This window comes from Haemorhous mexicanus, chromosome Z, assembly GCF_027477595.1.
Source record: "Haemorhous mexicanus isolate bHaeMex1 chromosome Z, bHaeMex1.pri, whole genome shotgun sequence".
Classification (NCBI taxonomy): Eukaryota; Metazoa; Chordata; class Aves; order Passeriformes; family Fringillidae; genus Haemorhous; species Haemorhous mexicanus.
The window spans coordinates 5,651,059-5,670,299 of record NC_082381.1 but is presented as its reverse complement, the minus strand read 5'-3'; the positions used below and the strand labels follow the sequence as shown (position 1 = coordinate 5,670,299).

Genomic DNA, 19,241 nt, shown 5'->3' with positions numbered 1-19,241 from the left:
CTGGCTGGTCTTCTCTGCCTGGAAACTTGGGGAAAATGTTTGCAGCATAGCTCAGGAGGAAGAGCCAGAGCAGGCAGCTCCCTTCAGTGTTGAGTTATTTCAGTTCCCTTTCAAGTGGTGGGAATATTTCCCACCCAAGCAGGCTGTGCCAGCATCAAGTGCTCTTGGCAAGTCCAATCTGCCAAGCTCACTGTCTCTGTAGGGAGCTCTCAACTGGTAGCTGGCCTTTTGCCATTCAGTCCCACAGAGACCACTGCAAAGCCTCTCAGCAGGACCTGATTCTTCCTTCTGAAATATCTTTTAACCTACAGGCAGTAAAATATTTCAGGTCATGGTCAGCTGGTCAGAGATCCTGTGGTTAACTAGGTCTGGTAGCCTCCACTCAAGGTGCTTTTAGACATTGTAGTTTCCTCTTGAGAGTTCAGGCCTTTCCAGTAAGTGTAAAGCTTTTTAAAGCTGGAATTTAGTGTTGTGAAGTCCTGAGCTGAGGAAATCCATAGGTTACGTTCTGGTTGGTTGTAAATCAATGCATCAGAGCATGGCAGTCCTGCTGTGATCTGAAGGCAGAGTTAATATTGTCTGCTCTTGGCCTTTCTCAGCTCCAGGGCTGAGCACTGTTGTCTGCCAGGGTTTGCCAAATACAGTCACCAAGACAAAATCAATGCTAATCAATGTCTACAGACAGGGTTTGAAGCAGAGCACCTCCCTGGAGACTTGCTGTCTGCAGGCTGTCATCCTTTATCTTTTCATTAAGATTTTAGTCTACCTAAGAGTCTGTCTTTCAAGGTGTAGAGTAGGGAATTGCAGAGAAAGTGAGGGACCTTCCCGAGATCTAAGGTACTGCGCCCCCAGCCATCTGCAGAAAGGTATGTGCATGGAAAACCTCTGCTGCCCCGTGCTTGTGAGTACCTCTCTGCATTGGTAGCCAGTATAAAAGTTAGAGACTTCATCTGAATCCCAGTGCAGTCCATACTGAGATCCACAGGAGTCTCTGAGATCCACTTCTTCCTGCCCTTCATCCTGAACCTCTACTGTGCTGTTCTGTGACATTGACACTCACCAGGACACATGCACCCAAGAAAGGCTGGCTGCTCTTGGACTCTCTTTCTGGTTCTCAGTTCTGAGGAGTCTGTTCTCCAAAAGAAGTTTATCACAGGGTCCTCTCTTTTGCTCTGCTGGGTTTGCAATCCCAGGCAGTGAAACAAACTGTAGAGGGATGGGATATGCATTTGTGTGCACATATGGAAAGGGAGTGAAGTGAGAATGCATTGGGATGAGGCTCTGTTCCTTACAGAGAAGAATTGGACCAACTCAATGTGCAAAGAAAATGCTGCCCATGGCTTTCAGAGAGAACAAAAGTGAATAAATTCAACCAGATACAGGTATTGACTGGGTACAGGGCAATCTCTCTACCTTCTGTAACCCAAGTGCTTCTTTGCTGCTTCTTCCACCCACCTTCTCCCCTCTGATTCACTCAGCACTTGCTGTATTAAAAATACAATTACACCCTTGAAAAGTGGTGGATTTGGACTTTGTCACTGTGTCAATGACCTTTAGATTTGAGACTGGCTCCCAAGTGACCCCTGCCCCACAAGTCAGTAGTTAAGTTGTACATTCTCTCCACCTCCTTTCATCACCCAACCTTCAAAGAATAAAAGTCAGATCTGCCTTGCCCACACTACTTTAGCCATGCTCACTGCATATCATTCCCTAGCAGCAAAGAAATTTGTGGTAACTGGTTAGATACTGGAAGATAAGTTCCTAAATTGTTCATGAATCAAATGCTTGTGAAACACATTGGTGCTGCACCTTTACTTTTTGTTTAGAACCAGGTGCTAGAATGGATTTTAGTGTCCTGAAACAACTCTGATTTGCCATTTAATGTAGATATCCCAGGAATCCTGTGAGTCCCCCTCTGTGATGCTCATTGTACCTTCATTCCCCCTGATTCAGACAAGGTACAGCAAATAAGGCTGCTGAGTACAAGCCTCACCACAGTGTCTTCCTCAGCATGGGCAATACTCCAGAAACATATGTGGGATCTCGCTGTGCGCTGTCTAGTGCCAGGCACAGACTGTTCACATCCACGAGGGTTTGAATCCACAGAATCTCAAGCCAAAACCCAGATTGCAGACCTGGCCTTCCTCTAACCACAGGCTGGCCTTCACTGGGATTCGTGCACAAGACTACAGCATCCTTTCAAGATACATTTGCAACTCATTCCTTTCCTTACCCGGCCCAAATATCCAATTTCAATTACATTCCACAGCCAGAACAGGGATGTTGAAAAGGTGGACGTGATGGGTGTCAGCTCCCTTAGGCTCTGTGACAGGTGAACAGTGGCAGAACTTGTTTCCTGCCTCTGGAGGAAGTAATCCTTACTTAAGTAATCCTTAATTAGTGTGGAGCTGTATTGTTCTGCTGATCCTGTTAGAAGTTCCAAGTGAAGGAGTGTCTCACTGAGGTTTCTGCATCACAAAGTCACAGGAGCACACTTCACACCCTCTGTGTAGGTTAGGAGTACCATGGGTTGGAGCAGACCATGATTCTTTTAACTTTCCAGCATTCCTTTTTGTACCTGGAGATAACCAAGGATGCTTCTAGAAAATACCACCTTAGCTGGACTTCCTTGCAGTATTCACAGCCATAGCTTCACAGAAAAAAAAATTTAGAAGTAAAAAAAAATGCTGTTCATACAACTCTATTCAGCACTGCTAGTTACAGCTGGGGACAGTAGGGTCCTTAGGACTAGGGATATTTTTGTAATTTGTAAAGGTTTTGCCACTGCAACAACATATCTGAGCCATTTTCAGCCAACTCCAAATAACTTGGTACATCTCCATGGCACAGGTCTCGTTAGCTCGCAGCACTGTGTTGACATAGCTGTGCCATGCTCACTTCCAGAGGAGGGATTGCCACATGATCCTCAGCATTTCAGCTAATTTGACATCACCTCCTGGAAGCAGAGGGCTCTCTGTAAGGTGACATTGCCTTGTTTAGTATAAATACATGCTGGACATCACACATAAATACATTTTGAACCTCACATTTGCTGATTTCATTACTTTTGTATATAATTCCTTGAGACTATGCTTTGCTGACACACATTTTGTGCAGAAATTCCTCTCTTGGTGTTCATAGAACACTCTCGGGGATGTGAGATATCCAATCAAGCATGAAACTGAAACTGTCCCTGTGATCCAGTGATTTCCCATCTCTTCCTCACAACTTCTGCATCTGTCACTCTAGTGCTTCTTCTCCTTCTCCTAGCCTCAGGTTTGGTTGTGGATTGGATTGTTCCCACCAGATGTTAGCCAGAAAGAACAGCTTTACATCCTATGCCCCCCTCGACTTTGAACTAATTGCTTTATCCAAACCTGGACTCCTGCTTGAATCTTTAGGTTGTGCCTCTCTGAACATCTCCAGATAACAATGGACTCCAGAATAATTCTTTAGAGTGTCACATGCTTTTTAAAATGAAGTTGCTTAAAATCTTTTGAATTGTGAATGTTTGGAAGAGATAAATAACAACATTGTGCAATTAAATTTTAGTTATTTGTCTTTTTCAAGGGCTAGTCAAAATCTTCTTAGCACATAGATGGAAATACAATATGAACTAAAAGTGTAAGAAAATGTTATAAACAAAGAATTCCTGTCATTATTTGTCATCTGATAATATTGTTTCTACCACCAAGACTCTTGCATAAGAGACTGCAGAAAAATCCTCTGCTGGAAGTCACATCATAAGGTTTTTGAGATCCTCTACCGAGTGGTATGCAAATGTAAAATGAAATTTTAGAGAAGTTTAGAGCAACAAAGATTAGTTTCTTAAATACTTTATTTGGAATATATTAGGTGTTAAATAACATCATATAGCACAAAGTGTTATCAGTTGCACTGTATTTGTTCATGATGACACAGACAAGAAATCCCCAAAACACAAAGAAGAAACTTGACCAAAAAAAAGAAATCTTTGGTAGAGAGATCTAGGGAAATACTTGCTGAATATGACAGTAGGGAGCTCCTAAACTGAAAGGAGATCAAAGAAAATGGTGATATGAACCAAAGCAATAACAAGAAGGGAAGGTTTTTAGCATAGAAAACACAACAAAGCATGTTATGTTACAAAATTGCCAGGTTTTCTTTTCCCTTCCCAGTATGACAGCTGTTCACAAGATGTTTTTCTTCGCCTTGGTGATTTGTGTTTCCTAGGATAGCAGGTGACTGATAGACCCAACAGCACCACCACGCCTCAGCAGGAAGTGCTCTGATTTACTTGGACTAATTTGTCCTGCTGCAACTCCAGCAAGGCAGTGGAAAGCTGGGAGGAGGATGTGTCTCGTTACCTTTAAGGTGCCATGCAGAAGAGGCTGTGGCTCCATTTAGTCACATTAAGGTGAGCAGAGGTGGGGAGAAACAAACAAAGGACTCTCGGTGCCTTTCCACTCAGCTGCTCCCCAGGGCCGTCCTGGCAGCTCACAAACCCAGGGATAAGCAAAGTGTTAGCAGTGTTCAGAAAGGAAACCAAATCAATACGAACCCTTCCAGCCTTTTTTTTTTCTTTCTTTCTTTTGGTCAAAATCTGTCCACTGGCATGCCTGTACTTTCCAGCACCAATGCTGAATGGGGTGAGCTGTGTTCTTGTCAGACCTTGGCTTTTGTCAACGCTGAGGACAGCTCAACATTCCCACAGCAGGGCCAGTCCTGGATTCTTTGGTGCACCTGGTGCTTGGTGAGGCTTTGAAAGGCAGCTCAGCTTCAGGTGCCAAATCCCCTCATGCAGAAAGGCCGTACATGCTGCATGCACAAACCCAAGTTCTGCTTTCTGAAAGCACCTCTTTGTCTCATGAACAAACAGAAACAGCCCAGGGACACGCCTCGGCCTACAGGAGCGACATTTCTTCACCAGCCATGAGCAATTGTCTTTTCTAAGCCTTGACATGTACCTTGGTCCACATGAAAATCAAGAGGCACTTTTGTCAGTGGGAGCAGGATCTCACCAGAAAGTCATTCTGCTTAAACCTGGTGTCATTTTCTCTGCTGTTTTGGGCTGCTCATATGTCACATGAGCAGGCCAGGCCTTGGCTGGCACAGGTCATAACTCAAGTCAGGAAATTAGATTGGATTTTTTCGTGAGCAACAATAACCCACAGTGGCCACTTTCATGCAGCTTATCATGAAAACACCCACAGCGTGATGGTTCCTACAGGGCAGTGACTCACAAATGGAACATATTTACACCAATTTCTTTGTCCTTGCTCCATTGGCCCCTTTGGGATGGAATCCAGGTTGCTAAGGCAGGTGAAATTAGGGAGTTTAAGGGCAGTCAGTGAGGTATGCATGCATAACCATCGACATAGCTTTGTCCACAAAGGTTTTCACTGAGGCCTTTGTCCTGGGACCTCCCTCCAAAAGAGGACCTCCCCCATTGCTACAGCTCCTACAGAAGATCAAAGGCATTGAGTCACCAACCTGTTTGATGGGCTTTTAAGGCAGCTGGGGTACAGCTGACCATCTTCCTTCAAGTCCACCTGTCACTGCTGTGGAGGAGATTTACTTTGCCTATTGAACCCTCTGAAACTCATCTGTGACTATGTATTTTGTAGTTTTGAATTGGCACTTTTTGCTTTAACCTAACATTTAATTTTGCTTAATGTGCTTTGCTCTGACATAAGGGGTCCCTCCAGTCTGTTGAAGAAATATGTAGCCAGGTTCAAGAGTTAGGACTTAGATGTAAAAAAAAAAAAAGATAATCAAGCTAGAAATAAGATCCACAAGTTCAAGAGAGAACTTGTTATTAGCCCCTAGAACAATTCATGGAAGACTGTGTCAAATATGACATCTCTCAAAATCTTTGACTTCAGAGGCCAGATATCTGTTGTGGATAAATTTTGTGGTACTGTCATAATTCTTCATCTCGATAGTGTTTCCTTGAAATAGAATGGGAGAATAATCTCTTTCCCTGTCAGAAACACTGAAGGAATTTCTAGGTCCTGATTTATGGAGGAGATCTGGGCAGAAGACTCTCCTGGCCTGGACTCTGCCACGATAGCAGCGAGTCCTTCCAAGCTCCCAGAGATCACAAGTTCTCTGTCTGGACGTCCAGGTTTTTGCACGACCAAGGATTTCCTATCCTATTAAATAAAACTGCAAATTAAATAGCAATAAATACAAATAAATAATCACAATACATGGAAGAGCAATCCACAGATTTTGCCAGGAGAGATGGACTATCCCACTAACACCGAGACTTGCACATCTCATTGTCTGCTAGGGGGATGATGCCTCTGACCAACACTCTACTATATTGCTGCTCATGCCAGGACAGGAGACACCACAGTTTTCAATCAGTGTCAGCTCTTCCATGCTCTGCAAGTGTGGGGCTTGCTGGAAGAACCCCAGGATGCTGCCCCGAGCTGCCACAGCTGTCTGTTGCAGGCCTGGCTCTCCCAGGACCTTGACGAGGAAGTTGATGTATCTCATGGCCAAGCGGAGCGTCTCATTCTTGCTCAGTTTTTTGTCTGGTGGGTGGGTGGGAATGAGCTTCCTCAGCTTGGCAAAGGCACTGTTGACATTTTGCTGCCTCCACCTCTCCCTGGTGTTGGTGAAGATCTTCTTTGTCATTCTGAAGGTGCTGTAAAGCAAAGGAGATGGTGAGTGAATGCTGGATACCCCTGGTTTTCACACAGGCTGCTTTTTTAGGGCTGCTGTAACCTCTGGGCCAGTGGCAAGCACAGAGGAGTTGCGTTGGGCTTCTAATTTTTATCCTCTCTGGCTGCTGCTCTTGTCCTCCGTGTCGTTTACAGACTCACCCTAAAGTCCTAATCAGAAATATTAGAGATGCAACCGGATGCCAGAGTTCAGTAAGAACTTCACAAAGGAGGTAAGGGAGTTTAATTTCCTTGTACAAGCATTTGGTGCTGCTACAAGCCCAGCTTCTTCTCGGAGTTCCCCTGCAACAGAATTCCCAATAAACACTGTATTTGTCAGCCCACCAGGTTGCATGAGAGCCACACAGGCATTTTTTGTGGGGGAAAGTAGGCAGACCCAGTGCAGAACACATCCCCGCTTTCCCAGCCTCGTTTCACACCTCCCTAGAGTCTGCACCCAGCTGGCCCAAGCTTGGTGATTCCTAGCTGGAACTAAGCCATGTGGACTTCATCCTGGGCCTTCAGTGAGCAGCCAGCCCACACCACAGGCATGTGTGACTGTGGTTATTTCTCCAGGGCTGAGCAGTCTGGTTCCCTGCCCAGCCCACAGTGGCTGCTCACTGCCAGTGGCAGACACTTTTCAGTCTGGCTTCTCCTTTAGCCTCTGAGAAATGCCAAGACTTAAGCCACAAGTGTGATAACTGCATGGGGGAAAGTGTAATTCCTACAAAGCATGCTGGCATCCCAGACAAAACCTCTACCCAGTTGTTCCCTGTCCACCCTCACAGTGCCAAGCAAAGGGAGCCCCATACCCAGAACAGACCTGGCAGAGAAGATTATTGAGGCAAGGGCTGCACAGTGATTTTAAATGCCATTTACCAGAAAGACTGCCAAAAGTTCTTTGTGCTGCCCTAACCTTTTTCCCACCACCATGGGAAAGTGCCTTCCCTTCTCTCCCACAGCCCTGAAGGAGACAGACTACTCCATTTCTGAAGCAGCTCTTTATGCCATTGGCATCCAGGCAGTTGGAGCAGGGAAGAGCTTTCCACAGCCAAGAAACTAAAGGACAAATGTTTCCTTACCCTCTTATGCATGTGAAAACCTCAGCTTTTTACACCCATTGGCAAACCCTTCTTTACTGTAGTCCTCTAAAGGGGAGTGGGGAGCAGAGGGAATAGCATCCTTCTTCCCCAGGAAGAGGAAACTTCGGGATGACAGCCCAGCTGTGACCCGGTTTCCATCTGAAGCAGCCTTACACCATGTAAGACATCTGGGGTTCACCATAGCACACTGTAAAAGTCCAAGGGAATAAAGAAACACAAATGTGACTCACAGTTTAATTGGGATGCCCTGTCAGGGAGCCAAGGCAGGGAAGTTCCTGCCCAGCTCCTTCAAGTTCCAGTCCAGCACAGATTACCAGCTGCCAGGGGAACACAGCTGCAGCACTGTGAATCCTGTCACAGCTGTGTTCAGAGACCTCTGGTCAGGGATGCAGCCAGTACAGGCACACCCCTGAACACTGTAAATGCCTGCTCTCACTGACAACACCTTTCATGCTCCTCTTGGCCCTGGCCTTTACACTGGTAACACATTTCTGTTTTGGTAGAGGTCTGAAATTACTGTCATACCTTTAGGGCATGAGAAAATTGTCTCATCAAAACAGCCTTGTTACATGAAAGGCTCCTTTAAAAAGCAAATTATTTATATTTCAGGTTGCTGAGAGTTTTTCTCATCTTTTTAAGACTCATTGCTTGATCCAAATTGAGATTATATCTCTCTTTTTAATTATTTTTTTAAATTGTTCTCCTACTCCTTGTATCATTTTTATGGGAATAAATCTGCTTGGTGCTTTGCACCTACCTCAGATATTTTGCGTGTATCTTTCTGGCAAGAGCACTGCCGCATCAGTGATACAGATTTAAACACTGTCTTTTAGTGCTTCTCTGCACTGCAATGTTTTCAGTGCCCAAGGCAAAACTTTTGCCTTTACAGATTTATTCTTCCAAGCAGCTGCTCAATTCCATGTGAAATGCAGAATGCCACCTGCTTCCTTCTCTGTCCTCTGTTTTAGTGTGCATGTTGTTGTTTGATTTTTTATTTTTCTTTTTTTTCTTCTGAAGACATACTTTTCTGTACATAGGGGAAGTTATTTGGGTTTCCTTATTTCTTCTGATGGGTTGACTGGACTGTATTTTGCCAGGCCTTCGGGGCTCTGCACTGTAATTCTGCCATGTGGGTAAGTGTTTGCTGGGTACCTGTTTACATCTCACCTACAAATACCAGGAGACTGCCTCTTGTCTTCCTCCTGCTGCTGACAGCCCCCAACACAGCGCTCCAGGAAAGCAGGTTAACACCCAGCCCTGGTGCTGTGAACATGCCCTCTTGTCCTATTAGTGGTGTTATTGGTGGAAAAATAAACCCAGCCTACTCCTTCACGCTGTGCTTTCTTTGTCTCTCCACTCATGCCTTTGGAAAGGACAATGCTACGTTTGTGGTCACAAGCCTTGTCAGCAAACAGATGCCTTTGTGAGAACAGCTCCTGCTTTACACTTCAAAAACGCGTGTTTGTATTTCTGACATTTATTCGAGATCAGCAAACAACAGCTCCTTTCCTTTCCCAGCGCCTCCTCCTGCAGGGATAGCACTTTGGCTAGTTTTGTTTCAGGTATAAGCCACCTAATACATCTCTCCACTTTAAATTCTCCTTTTTTTCTTTACTGGTGTGGGGTTTCTGTTGTTGTGCTTGGAGTTTCCATTAGAAACATAGCAGAAAAATTATCGTGGTCCAATCCTGCAGTGAAAATAATGTTTCAGAACAGCTTTTTGCTCTAGTCACCTACACATCCCTTGAGTTCTCTGTAACCACAGCACCTTCTAGTTAAAATGCAGCCAGTTTACTGGCAAGGGATCTGATTTCCATTTCTTTTGTCTCATTCCCTTCCTTCTTTTCCTTCCTTCTCTCCAACTCTTCTCACCAAATTTGTCTTCCAATTTTGTATTATTTGCAACTTCTGGTCTTTGCTACTTTTGCAAAACCAAGCAATGCATTCTTTAGCTTTCTCTGATGTACTGTAGGAAGTACATGTTATCTACTTGGTCTGTTTTAAATCTGTGCAGAAATCACCTGTTTGTACAAATAACATGTAGATTTATTGCACTAACCTGCAGGTTTGGACTCTGTACCTTCTGCTCACCTTCCCTAACCACAGATTAACAGCCCCACATCTAGCTGAGAATTAAAAATCCGGTAAAACAGCAACTTAAAATCAGGAGGATTATTTCTGCTCTCAGCAACCTAAATCTGGAAGTTTACATCATTTTCACTGGAGGAATTACTTTGAAGGACAACATTTTGCACTGAGGAAAGGATTTAACTCAGGTAAAGAAGGCATGTCCAGAAGTAGTGTGTAAATGGAGTTTCACGAGCTACGGTGCGCATCTGCAACATGTAAAGAGAATTACGCAAAGAAATAGCCCCAGCGAATCTGCTCCAACAGCAAGAAAGAGGGAAAAAAAAAAAAAAAAAAAACCACAAGGGAAAAACAAGCCACCACCATCCACCAAAGAGACAACTGAAGCTCTTTGCACCCCCTGCCTACCCACCTGAAAAATATAAAAATGTGTGGTGGGCGGAATACTGTCTGTTTCCAGAGCAGCCGCGAGTTTCGCCAGACAAAAGACTGAGCGGCGGAGGAGATGAAGATCTCTCCCAGCAGCAGTTCTCACAGCCTCTCCGTGCTAAAGCCTTTCAGGCTATTCAGGCAGCAGCAGACCAGCGGAGCAGCTCAGGCACAAAGCACATCTCTGCCAGACATTCCCCAGCAAATGGCCCCCGAGACAGCGGTTAATGTCTGAGGGCTGGCAGGGGACTCGCCGGCAGCCCGGCACTCAGTCATAATTAGCAGGATGCTATTAACTAAAGATCTTGGACGAGAAAGTTCCTCCCTCAAGTTATACCTCTGACCTCGGTGAAGTTAAATCCATGTTGAAAATGGTCGCTGGAGACCTGCTCCTGCAAATCTTAATCAGACAGCAGATGCCTCCTGCCACCAAGAATTGGAGTGCTTCTAGTAAACCAGCGGTGCCACACCATCACTCCACAGGGGAAACCCGGTGCCTGCTAAAATTGGTTATTTAACGCACTGCACTGGATTTTGTTAAGTCCCCCCAGCCCTTAAGTAAATGGCAACAGAAGGAGCAGATGGTGCCTGTTTCCTCTACCAGGCAGGTGCTTGTGAGCCCGATCTGCCGCGGGGAGCAAAGATTCTCCAGCTATCCCTCCTTGCTGCTGTGCTTTGTTCGCTTTGCATCCCTGTGATTTGGGCAGGAGGAGAAAGGGGGAATTCACAGTTCCTCTCTTCAGTTTCACACAAGCCTCAGAGCATGGCACTCAGCTTCACACAGAGGGCAAGACCGAGCATGGATATTACAAGACAAAACACTATCTATTGGTGACATGAGGCTTTATTTCTTTTTTCCCATTCCCTGGGAGGAATAAACTCACTCCTTGCAGCTTAACTATGCACAGTTTTCTGCACGGCTGCTTGGATTTCAGGGACTTTCTTTGGGCTGGTAGGGGAAGGAAGGGCAGAGGGGACAATGCGCCCCAGCCTGATGGATTGCAAGAGGAGCATCTCACCACTAGGTACAGGCTCTTTCCCCAGCTTTCCTCAGCTCATTCTCCCCATTGCTGCCTCCCTGCATCTCAGTGCTAACCCTTCCCAAAGTGCCTTCCACCCAAAATCCCACAGGTGTACCAGTGGACAAGGACACAGATCTCAGTGCTGAGACTGAATGCTGGGCTGGCAACCAGGGAGTTGAACTTCTGTCTGTGTTTCTGTGGTTCCCTTGCCTCAGGCAAATTCTTTTTTTTTCTTTTTATCTTTCATTTTTTTTTCCCTGCACCTCCTTTACCCTCCTGCTTATTAACCCCTGCAAGGTTTGTGGAAAAAAATTGTCAAGTGTATGTAAGAATTTGTGTGTTAGAGCAGACACAAGCACAGGGTGGCCCAGCCTTGCAGTGCTGGTATAATGAATGACAAGAGCCTTTCCATGCATCCCCAGGGTGATTCCTTACACTATCAGTGAACTTCATTTTATTTCAAATAAGATGTGGGAAGAGGAACTACTTCAGGAGTAAACAAGGGCTCGTTTCTCTGCCTCATGCCTCTGTTGGGGGTGTTATGTGACAATCACACCACAGTACACAGGAGAGCAGAGCAGCAAAAGCATTATAAAAACCAGTCCATGCTGACACAGGGATTTACCTTTTTTAGAGCCTTTAAATCTAGGACAAAATGCACATAGTAGAATCTCTGCTCTTGGGAGCTCCCCTGTCTAAGGGCAGCATTTACAGAATCACTCACAGTCACACTTGTGCTCTCACTGAACCTTTAGAAAAAGGAAATCACTGGAGTCTTCAAAAGCAGCTGTGTGAAGGTCTCAGGACTAAGTCATCCTTCATGTTTGGGGTTACTACACTGCACAAGATCCCAGGTCCAAGGGGCAGCTCTTTCACCTGACCCAGTGCTGCTCCTGGGTTGCTGAGCTTTGTAATCCAGTTGCCCTCCTGGAGGGTTCAGGTCTTCAGCATGGAAGAGCTCTCTGCTTTCTGAGAAAATCAGACTCCACAGCATGCACACTGTGTCATCATGCCCTCCAGGCCTGCCTTGGCAAAGGAAGATCTGCAAAGCAATGAATGGGCTGCCACCCAGATGGGGTTTGAGAGAGCACAGAGTATGTGGCCAAGACCTTGATAAAGATGTAGCTCAAGAGAAGGTTTACACATGGAGTGTAAATGCACTCTGCACATAGGAGTTGGCTTTTTTGGGGTTTGAGGGTTTGTTGTTGTTGTTGGATTTTTTTTTCATGTAGCTCTCTTCTGCTCAATACTTTTTATGGCTCTTTGCAGAAAGATGAATTATACAAAAAAATAAAGACCTACTCATGGGCTGCAACAGCTTTTGCTAAATGGAGTTCCAGTGCATTGGCAGGGGCATGACAGCTTGCTAAGCTAAGAAAGGAACACTCTGCCAGGTTTAGCTTTTATTTGCTGAAGTTGCACTTGTGCTGTTTTCTGTTCCAGAGAATCTTAGAGTCTCTCTTGGAAAAGTGCTTCTCTGGCCTGAATGACAGTTCCTGTGGCTTTCCTCTAACAACAGTCTCTGCCAAATTAACAGGCCAAGTACTACAGAGAGACACCCTCACGGTGCTTTAAGGTAAACATTGAGAAGAAAAACAGTTGGGTTCTGTTTCAAGAGTTCTTTAGGTCTCTTTTTCATTTGTTTTTCCCCAGACCCAGTGTGCAAAACCTTGTTCCACACTGACATTTCTCCCACCTCACTGCATCACCCATTCCTGCCTCCCTCTCTCTGGCCCGAGGAGGCAGGAGGGCAGCTGTGAATAGCAGAAAACATTTGTCCTGCCTGTGCATGTAGGGAAGACCTCATCCTCCTTCAAGTGAGGAGTGGAACCAGATGCTACACGTCTTACAGCTCAGCGGAGAGCAGTCTGCAGCACCTCATGCTGTTAGAGGAGTTGTTTGGAGCAGAAAGGGGGAAATCCAGCCAATGCAAAGGACATTTGCATCAGGGAGAAGGTAGATATTTATTATGTTTGGACGTGACCTCCAAACAATATTTGCTTTTGCATTCTATCCAGCTCTGCTCTGATGCTGATGGCAAATCTGTCTGTGACTGCAGCCACAGCAAGACTGGAGGTCTGACAGCACCCAGTGCCCTGTCTTCCTGCCAAAGCTCCCACCAGGCTGCTGCCCACCTCAGGCCACACCAGTGCCTGCTGTGCCTCAGACCAGAGGTCACCATGAGCACAGAGGAACGTGGCCACCACGGCAAGATGCAGCTGCCAAAAGTGAGATACAAACCACTGCAGACAGCCCCATTTTCCCCTGAATGTCTTGCCACCAATCTCTGTGGTGCTGCTCCTGAGAGAAGCAGCAGCTCAAAGATCATCCCTGCCTCAGCCATCTGTGTTTAGTCCTCAGATTTCCTGCCTGGCATGCTGGATCCATGAGCACATCATTCCCTGGATCATCTGCTCATATCACTATGGTAAAGATTCATGTAAACAGGCAGTAAAACCAAGCTGCCTTTATTTTCTGGTTTTTTTCTGGTTTTCTGGGGTTTTTTTCTGGTTGATCAGCTTTGTGGTTCATTGTTTGTTTGGCCTTTATTTTTTCTTTTTTTTTTTTTTTTTATCTGTGTGAAATCATACAGAAATGCATGGTGGAAAAATATTCTGAAAACAAAATATTGTCCCGTAGTGTTACAAGGAAATCAGGAAGGATAGAGACAGCTACTTCAAAAAACTTCCCTGTTTTGCTATTTATTACCTTTCTCAAAAAATCGCTTTATGCAGAAGGCTACCCCTGGAAATAGTAACATGTTTTATACTGGCAGTTTCAAAAGTTTTGTCACAAATCTGAGAGTTACTAATATTTAACAGGAAAAGTGAATTTTTTTAAAAACAGCTAAGCTTTTCAGCCAAAGTGCACTGTTGAATTGCAGAAAATTCAAATACCTATATGCTTTACATCTGCATCAGCTGTAACACAGATGACCCGTAAAGTATGAGGATATTTTTAAATATGTGAAGATTGGAATTTAAAACTTATTCCTTGTGCTTTTACCTGTTGACACTGTCAATGAATTTCCACACAGTCTAGTGAGTAATTAGTAGACAATTATTTGTGCTTTTGCAAGGGTTTTTTTTTTAAATATCAAACAGCATTGGAGAATTCACTTAAGTTTTATTCTAAACTCAGGGAATCTATGATGCTCTGTCTAATTCTTTTGCACCAGTACAATAACTGATTTACAGCAGCTTGCAGTGCTATAAATGTGTTTGCCTAATGTGCAATTATACAGCTGTAAGAAAATCTAGGAATAGTTAAGAACAGTGATTATAAAATCACTTTTGTTTCCTCCACATCTCACCACCAACATTTCTCTCAAAAGCAGTAAAATCAATCAATATTTTCTCCTGGTAAGGTCTGACTCACTGAGTCTCTGTGGGGACTAGGAATTTGGAAAGTTCAGGTACAAACTGTCTCTTCACTTGATGAAGTGCAGCCACCTGTAAGCGGCTGTTTGACAGATGAGATGCCTTACTCTTAAATTTTTGATGACAAGAACCAGAGGTGCCGCAATAAGAAATGAAAATCCAGAGAATTGGTAAAAGGCCACTGCAGAATATCCCTTTTAGGATATTCCCTGCTATGAGGGGAAATTTTGGCTTTCCTAAGAAAGTTGCAAGATAAGCCCAAGAGAGGGGACGATAGCTGTAAAGAGAAGAGGCCATTGTCACTTACTTTTCTGCTACTCGTGCCTCTGGAAACCAGGTCAGGGGGCGAACAGGCAGCAAAATCAGGCGCTTCCTGTGATTCTTTCCCGACTGCTTTTCCAGTGCCTGCCCACGGAGCTTGCTCTTGCTGGAGTCAGCCTAGCGCTGGTCCCGGCTGTCTCATTTATAGAGTAGCAGTTCCTTTGTCTGGCGCGTGTCATCACTAGTCCTGGCAATCCAGGGAGCTTGTTTTGCATCTCCCGGGAAATCCTCTCTCTGTCTTGCCTTTTCTCTGCTCACCACATGCCCCCTGCCCTTTTCTGGGGCTGGTGTGGGGTGGGAGCTGGAACCATCCTTACCAGCTTTAGTCACTTATCTCAGTGACTCTGGCTAGATCTTTGCAGGAAAGGATGGAACCAGCATTAGCAATAGTTTCCCCCTCTTTTTCCTCTTCTCTTTGAGGACATTATTTTAAAAATTTTACTTATTTATCTGACACTGACATTGTCAGTGTTTCTAGAGGCTGAAATGGCTCTTTCAAAAGCCCTCTTATCATGGGTCAGAACTGAGGAACAGGCTGGGGGTATTTATTGCACTCCCAAGCAGGAGGAAGCTCCTGCTCTGCTCTGACAGAATGTGAGGTGTAGCTGGGGGAACGAAAATGTGCAGACAAGTGGATCCTGCCCTCCCTTCTTTGGTGGAAGCTCCCTCTGACTTGGACTCGCAGCTGGCACCTTCTGCAGGCAGAGGACAGTGACAGCTGCTGCTGTCCCAGTGCTACCGCAAGCCCTGGTGCCCCTCTGCCTCACTCTGTGTGACAGCAGGAGGTGAATTCACACCTCTCCCAGTCTGCCCTTCAGTCCAGGGCACTGAAAGATTTAACTCATGATTTTACAGCAAAGATGAGCCAGCTCCATACATACCCCTGTGGCTAAGATGTAGGGTCAGTGAAACACGGACTTGTGTTTCATTGCTGGGGTGTCCCCAAAGCTTCCTCTCTGAGCGAGGACAACAGGCAAGCAAGGTGACATCTGAGTGCAAAATACAAAACCTGCAGAATAACCCCACCCCAGTCATGTGTCTGTGTCCATGACAGGGACTGGTCCATCCAGCCTCACCCTTGCCCTGGGTAACCACTCATTTATAGGTCAAACACTGGCACAGGCTGCCCAGAGAGGTGGGGTTGTCCCAGCCCTGGAAACACTCAAGGTGCCTTTGGATGGGGCACTGAGCAACCTGATCTAATTGAAGATACTGCTCACTGCAGGGTGGTTGGACTAGGTGGCCTTTAAGTGTTCCTTCCAGCCCAAACCAGTCTTTTTTTTCCTATGAAAAGAGTCATAAAATTGCCCCAGGCACAGGGCAACTACCGTCACTGCAACTATAGAGATCCTTTGGGAACCATCCAATACTTTCTGCTCCTCCATCCCCTTCTCCATTAAGTGCTGCGAGTTTGCTTTGGATGAACTTTAGAGCAAATAGGGAGAAAAAGAGCAAGATACCTGTTTATGTCCTGGAGCACCAGGGAATATCCTGGGTATACAAAGGAGAACAAGGGGTGGGGAAAGAGAAGCCCCAGCTCATCACCCCATATTCAGGGGCAGGAAAGCCCCTGCACCCAGGATGAACAGCTTCAGGCACACTGCACCACTTCTTCCCTCTGCCAGATCCCAGAAAAGCTCAGCTATCTCCCAGACCAGCCCACCCCAGAGAGTAAGACGGCTCAGCAGTGCTCACCTATTGGGTTTTTAACAGCGCTGAGAATGTTTCAGCTAACGGGATTGTCCCATAAATATTAACAAACTACCAGTGGAATGATGCCGTGGCTCTCCGGAGAGAATGAGCCTCGGGTCCCTGCCAGGGCAGAGCTGCTCCCTGCAGAACTCGAGCGAAGGTTCAGCCCTTTCACACGGTAAATTAACAGTGGCACTACAGCCTGAAAGCTGTGTCAACCGCTTCATTTAGCACAAGTGTTATGTTAACTAAAGGCCCTATTCCGGAGGGGCCTTTGGCCTCACAGAAGCCTAATTTCCATGTAATTTACATTGGAGAGTTGGAGAGTGCCCCTCCTCTCTGTTACTTCCTCCAACCTATTCTGTACCCAAAACCTGCCCTGAGATGCTCCAGCCAGAGGGCAGCAGTAAGGAATGGGGCTTGTAGGTCCAGAAAGGGAAGGGAACTGAAGCTCCTGATCCCTAACTGCCTGGATACTTCACTGCCTAGAGCTTTCAAAACCTGTCCAGATCAAGCATTGCAACAAGGAAAGGTCCTTTCCTTGCAGGGCAAGGGGCAGGATGGACTACTTTTCATCCCCACTTGTGCATCCACACAGGAGAGGATGGAAATGTGACAGAACTTTGTCCTGCACTGCTGGGGCACACCAGGACCCACTGCCAAGCATGGGGCAGGAGGTCCCAGGTGCAGAGCCAGCACTGATGAGATGGCAGAGGGTTTCTGACATTTACACCAGCTTTAAGGGTCTTTTTCACGCTGTCAAAATGCTCTGAAGGGGTCATATATCAGGGTCTGCTTCACTGTGTCTTTATTAAGCTTCCTATAGTGCTGTGATTACTTGGCACCCATGAACCACACCAGTCTTATTCATCTTCCTCTCCATCCTTGTCAGTGACCTGGCAGCAGGGGGAACACATTACAATCCATCCTGCAGTCCTGGCATTCCTTTTCTACAGACCAGGATAGTGCAGCTCAGCCAGGAACAAGCACTGTGGAAGCAACATCACACCCTGGGCTTGCTCCTCCTCACAAAAATCTCTGCTGGGATACATCCTAACAGTTTCCCTGGAGTCTGGGGCAATTCTTTACCTGCAACAGGTCTGGTTTCCAGCAGCCACCTGCTACCAGTTCATGAAAATTGAAGGGGACACCAAATGGATTTTGTAAGGTGTGATATCAGCAGGTCACTTCAGCCACCTCACCTCTGCACCACAGGAACTGTCTGACCCGGGTGAAGCAGCAGACTGAATGCTCTGTCTTATGAACTGCATTTCCACCTGTGACTCTGTGAAGTGGGACACTTGAGTTGGCCATTTTGAAGAGGCCAGGAACATGAGGGTGGCTGCAAAGTGTGAGCATCTCAAAATTGGGCCTCTTTCTGAACTTTGGCATGCCAGGATTAAAATTCCAGCCCCCGAAACAAACCAGGGACAAAACCCTCGTTGTTCCTCTTCCTAAAAGGAAGAAAAGCTGTTTATGGCATAGGGCACTGTGTGGTATGCCAGCAGGAGCAAAAGGCTTTATCCTGCTGCACAACTTCCAGAGCCAAGAGAAGCCTCTCCAAGAAAGAGAAATGGTCAGATGGGCAAACAAATGTTTATGATTCCCACTGGGCCAGACCTCAAACTCTGTCTTTCTCTAGCAAAACTCTTACTTGCAAGTGGCCAGGTTATAGAAGTGAACCCAGCCTAAACACAAGCAGAGATTTCAAAGGATGGGTCTGGATTTGAGTAATTTTTTCTGCTTTGTGAGGTGACCCAGGTAAGCCTGATGAAAGCAGCAGACACAGAGTGATGGACAGGAAAAGGACAGTGAGAGGCTGTGAACCCACATCTGTGTTACCACTGTGACTTTAGAGCCCTGCTCTACATACAGGAACAATAAGAAACAATTACTCACATCTGGGCTTCTGCCCTTTAAAATCATAATTTAGATTAATAGACTTTGAGTATATTGAGCTGGAGAAGGCTGCTTCAGGTTCAGAATGGCAGCTGCATGCAGACTGCTGAAATATTAAACTTTCATCATCTAGAGCTTTTTCACAGCATTTTGAATCTCTTATTAGTGTTAACAAAACGCATCAGGGGGTGCTTTAAATTCTGGCCACACTTTCTGGCTTAATTCCAGAAGCCAAAAATCTCCTCCTTTTTAATGCTGAAACTTGCTGATAGCATTGAAGAAAATGTTTCCAAAAACCTAATGTGCCTCTAAACCTTTTCACAAGGAGCAAAGGGAGAGACAAACAGCTCATTTTCCACTTGACACAGATGCACCTCGACATTAAAAGTTATTGGAAATCACCTAAAATAGAGGAAAACAAGTCAGGCATCTGAAAGGAGAAGCAGCTGCCACTTTCAGGGGCACACAATGTGGAGCTCAGCCAGGTTGCATGCAGCAGTAAGGCAACCACATCAGCATCACTCAAAATAGGGATTAAAAGAAATGTGAAGTTGAATTTAGGGAAATCTTTCTGACCAGAGTAAAAGCCCCAGAGGTCTTTGCCATAGGTGCACCTTCTACAACAAACTTACAATTAATGACAAAAAGTTGTCCAGA

The 19,241-nt window shown here is 45.6% G+C and overlaps 1 protein-coding gene across 1 annotated transcript; it reads right to left on the bottom strand.

The window, feature by feature from the left end:
• Positions 1-3,863: 3,863 nt before the first annotated feature.
• Positions 3,864-6,628, bottom strand: TAL2 (TAL bHLH transcription factor 2). Its single transcript, XM_059873776.1, has one exon. The coding sequence runs from the start codon at positions 6,622-6,624 to the stop codon at positions 6,271-6,273; it is 354 nt and encodes a 117-aa protein (XP_059729759.1). The 5' UTR covers positions 6,625-6,628; the 3' UTR covers positions 3,864-6,270.
• Between the last annotated feature and the right edge of the window lie 12,613 nt (positions 6,629-19,241).

What these genes read in the sequence shown, in the direction of transcription:
- TAL2 (XM_059873776.1), bottom strand. Translation starts at nt 6,624, where the DNA reads ATGACAAAGAAGATCTTCACCAACACCAGGGAGAGGTGGAGGCAGCAA.